Source organism: Trachurus trachurus (genome assembly GCF_905171665.1).
Source record: "Trachurus trachurus genome assembly, chromosome: 15".
In the NCBI taxonomy this organism is placed as follows: Eukaryota; Metazoa; Chordata; class Actinopteri; order Carangiformes; family Carangidae; genus Trachurus; species Trachurus trachurus.
The window spans coordinates 12978814-12991770 of NC_139906.1; the positions used below are offsets into that span (position 1 = coordinate 12978814).

The 12957-nt window shown below is 42.5% G+C and overlaps 1 protein-coding gene across 1 annotated transcript; it reads right to left on the minus strand.

Moving 5' to 3' along the window:
• Positions 1-5660: 5660 nt before the first annotated feature.
• ikzf5 (IKAROS family zinc finger 5) lies at positions 5661-9831 on the minus strand. Its single transcript, XM_083987869.1, has 4 exons — positions 9348-9831; positions 8972-9137; positions 8376-8549; positions 5661-8291 (listed from the first exon to the last, which is right to left on the minus strand). Exons 2-4 carry the CDS (start codon positions 9102-9104, stop codon positions 7327-7329), a joined length of 1272 nt encoding a protein of 423 aa, XP_083843995.1. The 5' UTR covers positions 9105-9137; positions 9348-9831; the 3' UTR covers positions 5661-7326.
• Positions 9832-12957: the final 3126 nt, after the last annotated feature.

Sequence of the window (12957 nt, forward strand, 5' to 3'; positions counted from 1 at the left end):
AGGTGTATTATAGATTACTGTGCAGTACGTTAATGACTTCACTCCTCTTCCATAGACTACTGCTCTGGCGCTACAGATGTGCCTACAGAGGCTACACCCACAGCAACCCCTCACACAACATACCCACAGCCTTCAACCACAGGTATAAAAACCCTTCAAGCTACAGTCAGTTGGAGAACTTGCAATGTAAAGATTCATGTGATGTCAACATCCTCCTGTGTCTTCCAGCTGGCTCGTGTCGTTACAACTGTGGATCCAACATGGGAAGCTGCTCCTGCTCGTACTCTTGTCAATACTATGGCAACTGTTGTCACGACTACTACTGTAAGTGCCAAGTCTAACAAACAAATCAACAGCAGTAGCAGCCGTCTTATCTCTCTCTCTCTGGAGAAATCTGCCTGTCAAATTCCAGTGTAATGACACATAAGCATATAAAACAAGTAGGTGTAATATTGTGCAGTAGCCTACGTTAATGACTTCACTCTTCTTCCTCTCATGTAGACCACTGTGATGGCACTGGGCCTACAACAGCCACCCAAGAGCCAGAGACTACAGCCCCAGGTATAAAAACCCTTCCAGCTACAACCAGTTTACCTCTGAGAACTTGCTGTGTAAAGATTCATGTGATGTCAACATCCTCCTGTGTCTCCCAGCTGGCTCGTGTCGTCACAGCTGTGGATCCTACCAGGGAAGCTGCTCCTGCTACAGCTCTTGCCGTTACAATGGCAACTGTTGTCATGACTACAGCTGTAAGTGCCAAGTCTAACAAATCAACAGCAGTAGCAGCGCGCTCTCTCTCTGAAGTCTGTCATATTCCAGTGTGATGACACAGAAATGTGTAAAACAAACAGTAGGTGTATTATAGATTACTGTGCAGTACGTTAAGGACTTCACTCCTCTTCCATAGACTACTGCTCTGGTGGCACTACAGATGTGCCTACAGAGGCTACACCCACAGCAACCCCTCACACAACATACCCAGAGCCAGAGGCTACAACCTCAGGTATAAAAACCCTTCAAGCTACAGCCAGTTTACCTCTGAGAACTTGCTGTGTAAAGATTCATGTGATGTCAACATCCTCCTGTGTCTCCCAGCTGGCTCGTGTCGTCACAGCTGTGGATCCTACCAGGGAAGCTGCTCCTGCTACAGCTCTTGCCGCTACAACGGCAACTGTTGTCATGACTACAGTTGTAAGTGCCAAGTCTAACAAATCAACAGCAGTAGCAGCCCTCATCCTCTCTATCTCTCTCTGGAGATTGGAGAAATCTGTCTGTCAAATTCCAGTGTAATGACACATAAGTGTGTAAAACGAACGGTAGGTGTATTAAAATGTACTGTTCAGTACGTTAATGACTTAACTTTCTCAACGTACAGTAGGCCTATTATATAGAGCTATGAAGGAGTGGAATGCCCTTCCTAATTATGTTATACAACAAAGAAACATGGTTAGTTTTAAAATGAAACTAAGAGATTATTATTTGGATCATAATTTTGACCATTAGTGTAAATCTGTAAATTGGGTCATGGCATCCTTGTGTGACAGGATACATAGTAAATGTTTTGTAATAATTCACTGTAGGAGCTGATAATGTTTATGTTTGGTGTTCGTCTCGGACATTTTGTTTGTATGTATTAATAAGTATGTGGTTTTTTTTTCTATGTATTAGTGTCATTTGCAGATGGTTTGTCACTTATGAAAATGAAAGGACCCCCAGAAAGAATAGCTGCTGCCTTGCAAAAGCTAATGGGGATCTTAATAAACCAAACCCAACTCTTTTTTCTCTCTCATGTAGACTACTGCTCATATAACACTGAAGGAACCACAGGATATCCCACACCAGAGACTACAGCCCCAGGTATAAAAACCCTTCAAGCTACAGCCAGTTTACCTCAGAGAACTTGCTATGTAAAGATTCATGTGATGTCAACATCCTCCTGTGTCTCCCAGCTCGGCCCTCGTGTCGTTACAACTGTGGATCCTACATGGGAAGCTGCTCCTGCTCAGACTCTTGTCGCTACAACGGCAACTGTTGTCCTGACTACTACTGTGAGTGCCATCTTTCTCATTGTTTAAATAAAGGAGATAATGGCAGGCGTTTTTCTGACTCTCTTGAAAGACATTCACTTTGTTCATGAGAAAGTGACATAAGTTATTGCTGTGTGAAGTGCAAACTTTTAGGCTTTTAGGTTAAAAAAAAGTTTGTTTTTACATGAAACTTGTACTGAAACCAATGTTGTTTTCAATTCCTCTGTTTCGCACAGCCTACTGCCCATCCACAACTCCTTATCCAGAACAGACCACACCTGGGAGCACAGGTGGGATCCTCAGTGTGCATTATGAGACTTCTGCAAATATATAGTTCACTCAAATAACACTTGTGCCATCTTGTTAACCTTTAGGGAATCCTTGTGGAGGCTCTTTGTTCGGCTCTGGAAACTTCTCCAGCCCAAACCATCCCGGGCACTACAGCGACAACTCCTACTGTGTCTGGCAGCTCAGATCTGCGTATGACCAAAGAATCTCCCTGAGTTTCTTGAGCCTGGAGTAAGTGAAGAACACACTGTTTTTCCCCCTGTGACCACTGTCATATAAAGTGCCCTTAACTACACATGAAGAAATTACAGAGAATAATATCATTTTATCAACAATAATGTTAATAATCTATGGCTTTTGTCATATTTCAACAGAATGGAAAACTGCTGCGGCTGTGACTATATTAATATCTATGATGGGCCGTCTGTTGGTTCACGGTTATTGGGCAAAGTGTGCAATGACAACAACAACAACACCACTCTGACCACTTTCTCCTCCACCTCCAACTACATGACTGTGCTCTTCCGCACTGATCACTCAGTTGTTGGCCGGGGTTTCCACGCTGAGTTCACCAGCACTTTGCCACCAAACTCAGGTATATTTAACAGTAGGCAGAAGACGTCTAGATTTTATTCCAATTTTGTGTTAAATGTGTCTTGTGGGCTGAAAGACATCCTGTATAATGTCGGGCCAGAGATATCTCAATGTGTAAACAATATTACACAGAATATTTGTTTGAAAGTTGTGGGTAATTAGCAGGGAGTGAGGGTCTAACCAAATGTTGTTGTCAGTTGTATTGTGGGTAATGTAGCATGTACATGATTCTTCTTAAATTAGCCAAAATACTGTAAATTGACACACCAACCTTGCCAGACCAGCCACTCTGTCACACTTGGGTAAAAATTTAGTTTTGTAACGCTCCACCTTCATGCTGCATGGTCATTTGTCAGGTCGAGTGGACTGTTCCTCAGACAACATGGTCATTGTGATTGAGAGGAGCTACCTGAACTCTGTGGGCTACGACAACCACAGTCTGTACCTGGACGACCCGTACTGCAGACCCCAGGTTTCCAGTCGCCAGGTGGTCTTCAGTTTCCCCATCAACACTTGCGGCACCGCTCGACAGGTTAGACAACTCAATACCTTCTGGAAGATATTAACAATAATTGCACTTCATAATAAAAGCATAAGCGGTAAATGTAGATGTGAGTAGTACCTTAACTGTGGCTGTCCAATATCTTCTACTGTGACCAGTTTGTGAATGGCAGAGCCGTGTACACCAACAACGTCCGTGCCTACGGCTCCTCCCAGTCCGGAGAGATCACACGCCAGTCCAACTTTAAACTGAACGTGGGATGCCGCATGGAGCAGGACTCAGTGTCGCAGATTATGTATCGTGTACAGAATAATCACAACAGCAGCATTGTGGGCACAGGCAGATTCAACACCAGCATGTCTTTCTACACATCCAGCAGCTTCCATTACCAGGTGGGTTTATGTGCAATATGATAAATGACTGTCGATACTGAAGGTTCCCTTTGTAAATACTTATGGTGACTTTTTACACTCTCAGGTGACTGAAGTGCCATACAAGGTGTCACTCAACCAGTACATGTATGTTGAAGTGGACCTGAGAAGGGGCGACAGCTCGCTGGTCCTTTTTCTTGACACCTGTGTGGCCTCACCATCACCCCATGATTTTCACACCAGACCCTACTACCTGGTCCGTAACGGGTAAGATGACAGCGCCTAAGCTTCCTGCGGCTATATCAATAACAATAAGAGCTTCTTCTAGAGCCTCTTGTGTGCCTTGATGCTACTGCCAGTATGAAATATTATGTACCGGTATTTAAACACTTAAACTTACAAATGGCACTGATAAAGGTTAAACCAATGGTTCCCAATTTATCAAGAAAATGGCGATTGTGGCCTTTTGGATCAGGTTTCTGCTGTCTGTGATTTAGCAGACATTCCCACTGTAAAAAATTGGACAAAGAGTTATTTCAAACCAGCGGATGCTTTTATTTAAAATAACTCTTAGTTGAATTTCATGAAATAAATAAATAAATAAATAAAAACCTAAAATCTAAACTTGTGAAGCTGAACTGTTGTTATCTCAAGCAATTTGCCTGGTAAAATAAAGGTTAAATAAAAATAAAATAAAACTCCGGGGGCCGGACCCTGATTGTCCATTGGACTAAAAACTATCCAAATGTCTCAAAGCAGCTACAGGAACAGGAAAATGCTATTTCTCTATGTTAACAATTAGATACAGTAACTGTAATATTTGATAATATATCAGTCTAGTACTATTTTTCTGCAGAATGACACATTTACTTTAAAATATTTTGCTGATGCTGCTTTTGTACTGCTGCTGAAGATGGAATTAAATTGTGACTTTTACTTACAAAGTACTTTTACTGAAGAAAAGGTGTACAATCTTTACTTCTCTCACTTAATGAACAACGCACATGTCATCAGTATTCTACTAACATAATAAATTGTGTTCCTTACATTTTCACAGTGCCAGTCTTGTCCAGTAACACTGTTTATTTCTCACCTTCAGGTGTTCTATGGACAACACCTACTACTCCTACATCTCCGGCTCCCGAGCCTATGCCCGTTTCAGGTTCCAGGCTTTCCAGTTCCTGCGAGCCACAGACGACGTGTACATCCAGTGCAAGGTCCTGATATGCCAGCAAAGTGACTACAACTCTCGCTGCCGCCGTGGCTGCAACAGACGTAGGGCCAGAGATGTGGGGTCAGAACACGACAGCCAGACTCTGGTCCTGGGTCCCATCCAACTCAAAGAAGGTCTGTAGGTGTTTGCACCTGGTTCTGATGTGAAGAGCTGATCAACTGAAGCAGAATCATTGTTATCTCATAATCTCAAGAAAACTTTACATGTCACCATTTCTCTTTGACAGAACCTGAGAAAAAGGAAGAAGGGGCCGAGAAGCAGGAGGTGAAGGAGGTGAAGGAGGAAAAGGTTTAACCTGATAATGCAGTGAGCTGCATCAATCGTCTTTATAAATCTAAAGCTCTTACATTTCTGTCCACTGTGACACTAAATATACTCTCCATTTCTCTCTTTATCATTACCTGATTAAAAGCATCATCAAAAGGCAATCTGTGTTTGTGTATTTCCATTAATGTTACATTAATAAGCGTTTCAGAACACATAATAATATTACTTCAGTTGAATACAAAGATGGAGAAAAGAGAACAAAAGACAGTGCGGCTCTGTTAGAAAACACTTTACTTATAAATTAGTTTGATTAATCCATCTCACAATAAAATGATTTGCCATCCCAGAGGGAGAGTAATCGCCAAAAGGCTTCAACATTCACTGTTACCTATGAACCTACGACACACTGAGAGAACATAAGGCAGTCATTACTGGATGCCCCTATTATTGGTAAGCATGGTGACAAAACGGTGGTCCTAAAAACAATTACTATGTTCTCCACACATGTTGCTAAGCAACAGACAACAGTACTCAAGACAAAGAACAATCTTGCTAATGTAGCAGTCTTGCTGCAGCACGATTTTGCTTTTTTGACACTGAACATCTATCCAACCACTCAGAATACAATACTCAGTAAATATTCAGAAATGCACTGGGATTCCACTTGATGAACTGAGGGGAGGTTTTGGTGTGTTATCACAAAGGCTGAAACGTGGCATCCCCCAGCGCTACGTGGCAATTCTGAAAACGTGTTCACATGAGACACAAGACTTGATTGACATGATTCTGTCCTAAACATGGAGATACTGGATATCAAAGTGACTTCATACAATATCAAAAAGATCAGAATGATGCAGTTAAAAGGATATGCAAAACCCCTTATTAAGAAATGAGAGCAGTTACCATGATGCTGGTCGAGGAAGGGCACTGTGTGGAGGAACTTCAAAAACAACACGACCTCAATAAAATCTAGTTAAACAACGTAACCGGCTGACCATACAAAGTGTGGCCAGGTTTTTACTGTGAATGCCATCCGATATGGTACAGCTGGCATTGGTGTCAAAGTTTCTTAGCAGCACTCATGGAGCAGAAATTTGGCAAACAAAAAAAAAAATCATGGCTACCATAGAAAACTACAATGGCCAAACTTTTTTTTTTCTAAGGTTCTGGGCCTTTTCATTACAGTAAGAAGAGAAAAACTGTAATAATATTAATCTTCAAAGTAACAGTCCTCTTTATGTTGGACACACAAGAAAGTGACTATGTCAGGCACTGCAAAGAAATAGTAGTAATGCACCAAGCACTTAAATAATTTCAACAAGGCTTAAGTAAGATCACTCACGGTCAACAGTTTGACTCCTGTGGATCATTAGTGAAATCTTTATAGGTCCAGGAGTGTTGAGAATTTATTTGGGTGACAGCCAACTTGTTGACCCTCCCCTCTTTACTCTCTTAACAGGCACGGGTGAGTTATGGTCTTATTGGCCATTTTTCTCCATGAGGTGAGGTTATATTTAGAGGGTTTTGACAGTTGACAAAAACTTGACTGCATGTTGTATGGGTTTTCTCAAAATATGAAGTTTGCTTCTGAGGAATTGAGAAGGATCATCCCTGCAGTTTGATCATATTTCAAATCATGTATATGTGACATTATAGGTATACTTTTTAAGTTGGCACAAAAAACAAAAAATAAGGAATATTATGAATTTGGTGACATGCTTCATTCGATTAGGTCATTTAGTTTGGCTTAGTAGGGAAGTTATATTTCTGTTTTTTTAATAGCATGAATGTAACTCCCTCTACGACCACAAATAGATTCTCAACCTGTTGAAAACACTGATCATCCCTTTATAATACACTTCGATGGGCACCTTTAATTATACAAAATGGAACTATATGAGTGTAGACATTTTCCTGTATAAGAACAACTTTCAAAGGCTAGGCTACATCAAGGCCAAGAAAAAGATCAATAAATAAAATTACTATGGAATTAATAAAAACAAAGCTGTCCATTAAAAGTTAGTTCAAATCCGTACTCATCCATTACTTGTGCTGCCCACGGGCAAAGTGGCAGGCAAAGTCATACTTGCTCTTGCACTTATAGCCGCAGATGTTGCACTGGAATGGGTTCTCGTAGCCGTGGCAACCCATGTGGATGGTGTAGAGGATGTTGTCGGGGAAATAGATGTCACAGTGCTGGCAGTGATGCAGCATGTGGGAGTCCTGGATCGGGGCGGACAGGCCTGGAGCTGGTGTACTGGGTTGGCTGTTGGAGATACTCGGGGTACTGGTGCGCCCGCTGTGCTCGCTGCAGGGTCCGCCTCCGGGGCTGCAGCTACTGTGGGGCGGGGCCCGCGGCTCTGGAGTGATGGGGGAGGAAGAGGAGGCGTGGGCCATGCTGGCTGAGACGGCCACGGGAGCTGTGGCCGGGTGGGGCTGCTGGATGAGGAAAGGTTTCTCATCTACGATAGATTCTGCCCCCGGAGACAAGGGGGGCTGAGTCTGGCCCTGGGACTCTGAGGGGAGGCTGGCCAACTGCCCCGCCAGGGTGGAAAGCTGGTTCAGGGGGTTGTCCATGACCATATCGTGGTGATGGTGGTTTTGATTTGCGGAAAGCCCACCTTCCACCGCTCGATTCTGATCGTCGTAAGTCTCCTGACGCAAGTGTGGCAGCTCATGTGAGAAGTCATTGACATTGTCAGCCTTGTGCACGACCATAGAGGGGGGGCTGAAGTTGATGAGGAGACGGCGGCCGTAGCCCAGCGAACTGGCCTTCTTCTGTAAAACGCTCAGCATCTTCTTGTGGGAAAGCGAGCGAGCGCCTTTCATGGGCAGGAGTTTGTGGCGTCTGCGGCGATGGTGTGACAAGTTGCTACGATCGCTGCAGCGGAAGGAGCACAGCTCGCACTTGTAAGGCTTCTCGCCTGTGTGCGATCGCATGTGGGCTTCCAGGTGGCGCTCGTAGGCCGAGGCAAAGGGGCAAAGGTGGCAGCGGTGGGGTTTCTCTCCTGTTCCAGGGAGGAAAAAACAGGCTCAGTAACAAAACCATGTGAATTGTATCCCCTGAATATGACCCTTTAACACCCTATTACCTGTGTGGATTCGGATGTGCTCAATGAGTCGGGCTGTTCCTCTGGTGGCGTAGTTGCAGTAGCGGCACTTGAGCTTGCCGTCATAGGTCCTCTCGAAACCGTCCACAAGGATCCCTGAGCTGTCCTCCAGTGACATATCCACTGAGGGGTGGTCCAGTCCATTTTGACTGCAGTCTGTAAACCACAACATCAGCAACACTTATTATTACACAATACAAGAAGAAATCAAAATAACATACAACACAAGCACTGATTAATGATTCAGCAGTGATGTCTTCTGAATATCAGGGTTGACATTAACTCATTCAGCTGGCATTCAAGTTGTGATAACAGTGCATGTACTAGACATAGGGTATGGTAAGATAGACTATACTAAAGTGTTGTTGAACAAAGCACCCAATGATTTAACAATGACCATGTCAGCACTAACAGTCATGAAACTACATCTGACATCAGATAAGACATGTAGGGGTATCTGTCAGCTCAGCTGGCTGCCATAAAATAAACAAAACAAAACTGCACTACACGGACTCCTAGTGGAAACCACTGAATTTACATATAAAAGGGCTATAAACAGTACACACGGTTAACTTTACCTGCTGGCAGCTCGTCCGCCTCCTTGACGCCGCTGACAGAGCCTGATATCATGTTGACATGTTGAGTCTGCTGGCTCAAATACTCCTGGAAATCCTTCACAAAGTCCAGCGTGTCCGGCTTTTCCTCACCCATTGAGAAAAATAAGCGATGCAAAATATCCCAACACTGAAAAGAAAAAGAGGAATTACGAGATTATGTTTCCACTGCTCACATATGACAGGATGGTGTCAGAGGCAGCATTTAAATGTCAGAAAACAGACAGAAAATCAACCACATAAAAAAAGAATAATAGCAGTAATAAATGTAAAAAGCAAGTCTAAGTCACCGTGTCTTTAACGTAGCTAGCTGGTTTCCAAAGTTGTAACGTACACCTACCTCTTCGAAGATAAGTCGTCGGGTTAATGTAAACTGTTTTTGTTTACTCGCTTTGGGGGGAAAACCCGTTTGTCAGCAGCAGTCCACACACACACAAACATACAAAGGGTAATCCTTGGAAAATCAGTAACAAATGTGAAGCAGGAAATCGGCGCGATCCGATCCGGTTACAGCTCGGTCGCTGCTACACACCGCTGCTACACACCGCTGCTGCTGTTGCTGCTGCTGCTGCTCCTCATCACCGTCATGTTGTTACCAAAGCTACCTGCGTTAGCTTAGCTCGGAGCTTAGCAGCATCTTTGTCAACAGCTACGCCGGGGTCTTCTATCCGGTCGACTGCGTCATCACGTACATCGTCCGAATGTGTGCGTGTCAGTAAAAAAAACCTCAACACTTAGTTGGTACTCGTCTTAAAAAATATATATCCGTCCCCGTCGACACTCTCTGTAAAAAAAATCCACCTCAGGAAAGGAAACCTGCGAAATCAAAACAATAAACTTGTATGCGGGGGGTCAAAGTTTAAAATGTGTGCACCGATAAAAGCGTCCCGCCAAGAAACCGACTGTAACCCGCCAAGAAAGGTTCCGCCCCCGTCGCTGCCAGAAGTGCTGCAGCTGTGCTAAAAAAAAAAAAGAAAAAAAGTTATACAGCCAGTGGTGGTTCACATTAAATGAAATCACATAAAAACGCTCTTTAACAAGTGAAAAGAACATTATTGAATCCATGCACCGTCTTTCAAGTTTTCTGTGCCTGAAAAACCAAAGATGTCTACGGTAAAGGCCTTAAAACGCGCCGGAGAAGATTGGGTAAGAATACAATTTAAACAAATAATGTGTCATTTAGTAACCCTGAAACTACAATATCTGGCCTTACATTCGACGTCAGTTGTTGGTTTTAATGAATGTTGAAGTTTTTAATGTAATTGGAGCAAAAACTTTTTTTTTCTTTTAGCTAGTTCACCCAACTAAGCGCATTGAACAACACAGGTGAAAATCTCATTAGCTGTTGACGGTTTGTTTATTTTGACTTACTGATAAAACATGAACTGTATTTAATTTGCTTGGCGTAAATATTAATATTACCTGAGCTACTTTTAGATTTGCACAGCTTTTAAGGCGTTATCCTAGCCTATTAATGAGATTTTTAGTGGGCTACAAACATTTTACTTCAAATATATAAGGCCTATACTCGAAGGAACTTGTTTTTTGTTTTTTAAAACAGTGTAACATCTTGTTTGCTGGTGATTCAAAAATGAACTTGTCATTAGGCTACTAGCCCATTTCACAAAATTGTTGAGTTTCATCAACGCTCTTTGACATTGAAGACTTTCTTTTTTTTCCACAGACATGTTGATTTGAAACACCCATGTCTAGCTAATGAAGTTAACTGATAGCATGTCCATTCACGTCCCTGACATGACACACTTTCAGATGTACAGCTTTCAATTATGCGCAAGTGGCAAATGAGGCACAACAATTGCATTACTTTCAAAAGCTATTGACTCATCCATGTTTTATCACAATCAATAATTTACCAGTAAGGGCTTGGTGAAGATCACATTGCCCCATTTGTGTCAAAGTTGTAGGAAAACCACTGAGGAGAAGATGATAAACGACTAACTTGAGTGAGGCCGCTGTATCCTCTTACCGCATTACAACTTCTACTGACAGAGCAATAGTATTACAGCAGTAATGTAAACCTGCTGCCAGAGAACACTTTACTTTGTAACACGAGTCTGTCATTTGTTGTTGACAGTTTATCTACCTTTCTGTGCTGTATATCATATAGAAACAATAGCCTGTCTCTGTCTGATGTATTTGTATATCCTTTCAGGGAATATTAACGTCCTGACTTACATCTTTTCCATAGATCCAGTTGGTTCTTCATGTACACCTGCTGTTGCCTGATCATAGGAGTGCAGTTCGGCATTGGCGGCACTAGATGGCGCACATGTCTCAGCGATGGCGACTCTTCCCACTCCCACTTCCCACTCTATCCGGCCCTGTTTTGTGACTGAAGCACTCCACACATGACACAGGATACAAAGGTAAGACATGAAGGGTGCAAGCCCCAACGTTGCAGAAAAAAAAAGCTTTAACTCATTAAGATCACACATGTCATGGCTGTCAGTGTGGAAACACAGTGTACAGTCAGCTCACGAGTCCTGTCTGTGTCAGCTGCCACTCCCACGGGACGGCGTATAGAGCACGCACAGAAGACGTGACAGTCGACCTCATCAGTTGAACCATGACCGCCTGAGCAGCCAATTACATCACCTTCTAACAGCCTGTCCACACTAATGTTATTTTATTGCAATTTAATTATGCTCAGGTTTCCACTGAGGCCAGATCCTATTGAATAATTTAAACACAGCCACAATGATTTGTCGCCACGAAAAGACAAAGTACACACTTCTCACTGCTCTCATTTGTTTCAGCGGTTTTGTTTTTTAATTCATACGGCATAAATCTTCGAAACAATAATCCCATGTTGTATTTCCTGCTAAGCATCTCCTGCAGTGAGAGCCAATGTAGCCACTGGTTTGAAGGACAGATTTATTAAGCCTAAAAATACTTAAGGGAAAGAATTGGTCATCCTTAATTTTGCATGAATGACATCATGTCCACTGCATGATATATTAAGCTGTTCTGTTAAAGGGCAGTGAGGATGTATTAATGAGACTCAGTGCAGGTAATAGTCAAATAGGGCTTTGTGTGGTTGGTATTTACACCCAATAATACTGCACACTGGTGTAAACTTGTATAGAGATGTCTTCTTATATTTTATGTAGTTAAAAGTCTCACCTTTTGTCATTGATTGAATCAGATAGTATCTATTGTAACATAAATCAAACTCACTAATACATTTTTTTGGCTCAATAATTCATATACTTAACATTTTATAAAGATGTGACTTGAACTCCAAACCTTTTCAAGATCAATCTAAATTATATGAGCGAGCGTTTGAATATACACACTGCCACATGTAGAATGGGCTCTGGGACAACACCTGTCTTTGAGAAGGTTGCAGTGTTATCCACTTGCTCTGATTCGCATTTAAAAGGCCTGAATGAAAAGGTTCCCTTCTCCTCTTAACTGCTTGATTTACAGGCTGTTTGTGGTTTAACACCACACAAGACAATTAATTTGCTCCTCCTTCCCCTGAAAGAAATTGGAATTTAATTTAGAAAAGGTTTTAAGCAGTCTTTTAAGAGTTGATGTCATTTGTTGGGCTTGTGTAAGAGCTGCATTAGAGATTACCCTCCTGGAAAAGCTTTTTAATCCTAGACAAGTGCAGCCATAGTAACGGTAGACAGGAGCCTCTTGGATGCAGAAAGGTGAAGAGGGACTTTGACAAGATTTATTCTTCTTCGACTGTGACTGTTTCTTTCTTGAGGTCTCCCGCTCCACGTGGAGCATTTGAAAAAGAACTGAGAGGTGGGGGATAGGAAAAAGGAGGTATATATTAAGCTTTTCTTTCCTCTCACCACTTAATTTCCTTGCAGGCGCGCCTTGCGCCGTTGTAATGAATGTAATTGCCGCCTTTGATGAGAAAGCTATTATCTGGATCACACTTTACATGGGCAAACAAGACTGCCCCTCCCTCCACC

Excerpts from the sequence above, each read along its gene's own strand:
- ikzf5 (XM_083987869.1), bottom strand. The coding sequence starts at position 9,104 with ATGGGTGAGGAAAAGCCGGACACGCTGGACTTTGTGAAGGATTTCCAG. Across the intron at positions 8,550-8,971 it reads GGCGGACGAGCTGCCAGCAG|ACTGCAGTCAAAATGGACTG; the intron begins GTAAAGTTAACC and ends TGTGGTTTACAG. Across the intron at positions 8,292-8,375 it reads GCACATCCGAATCCACACAG|GAGAGAAACCCCACCGCTGC; the intron begins GTAATAGGGTGT and ends TCCCTGGAACAG.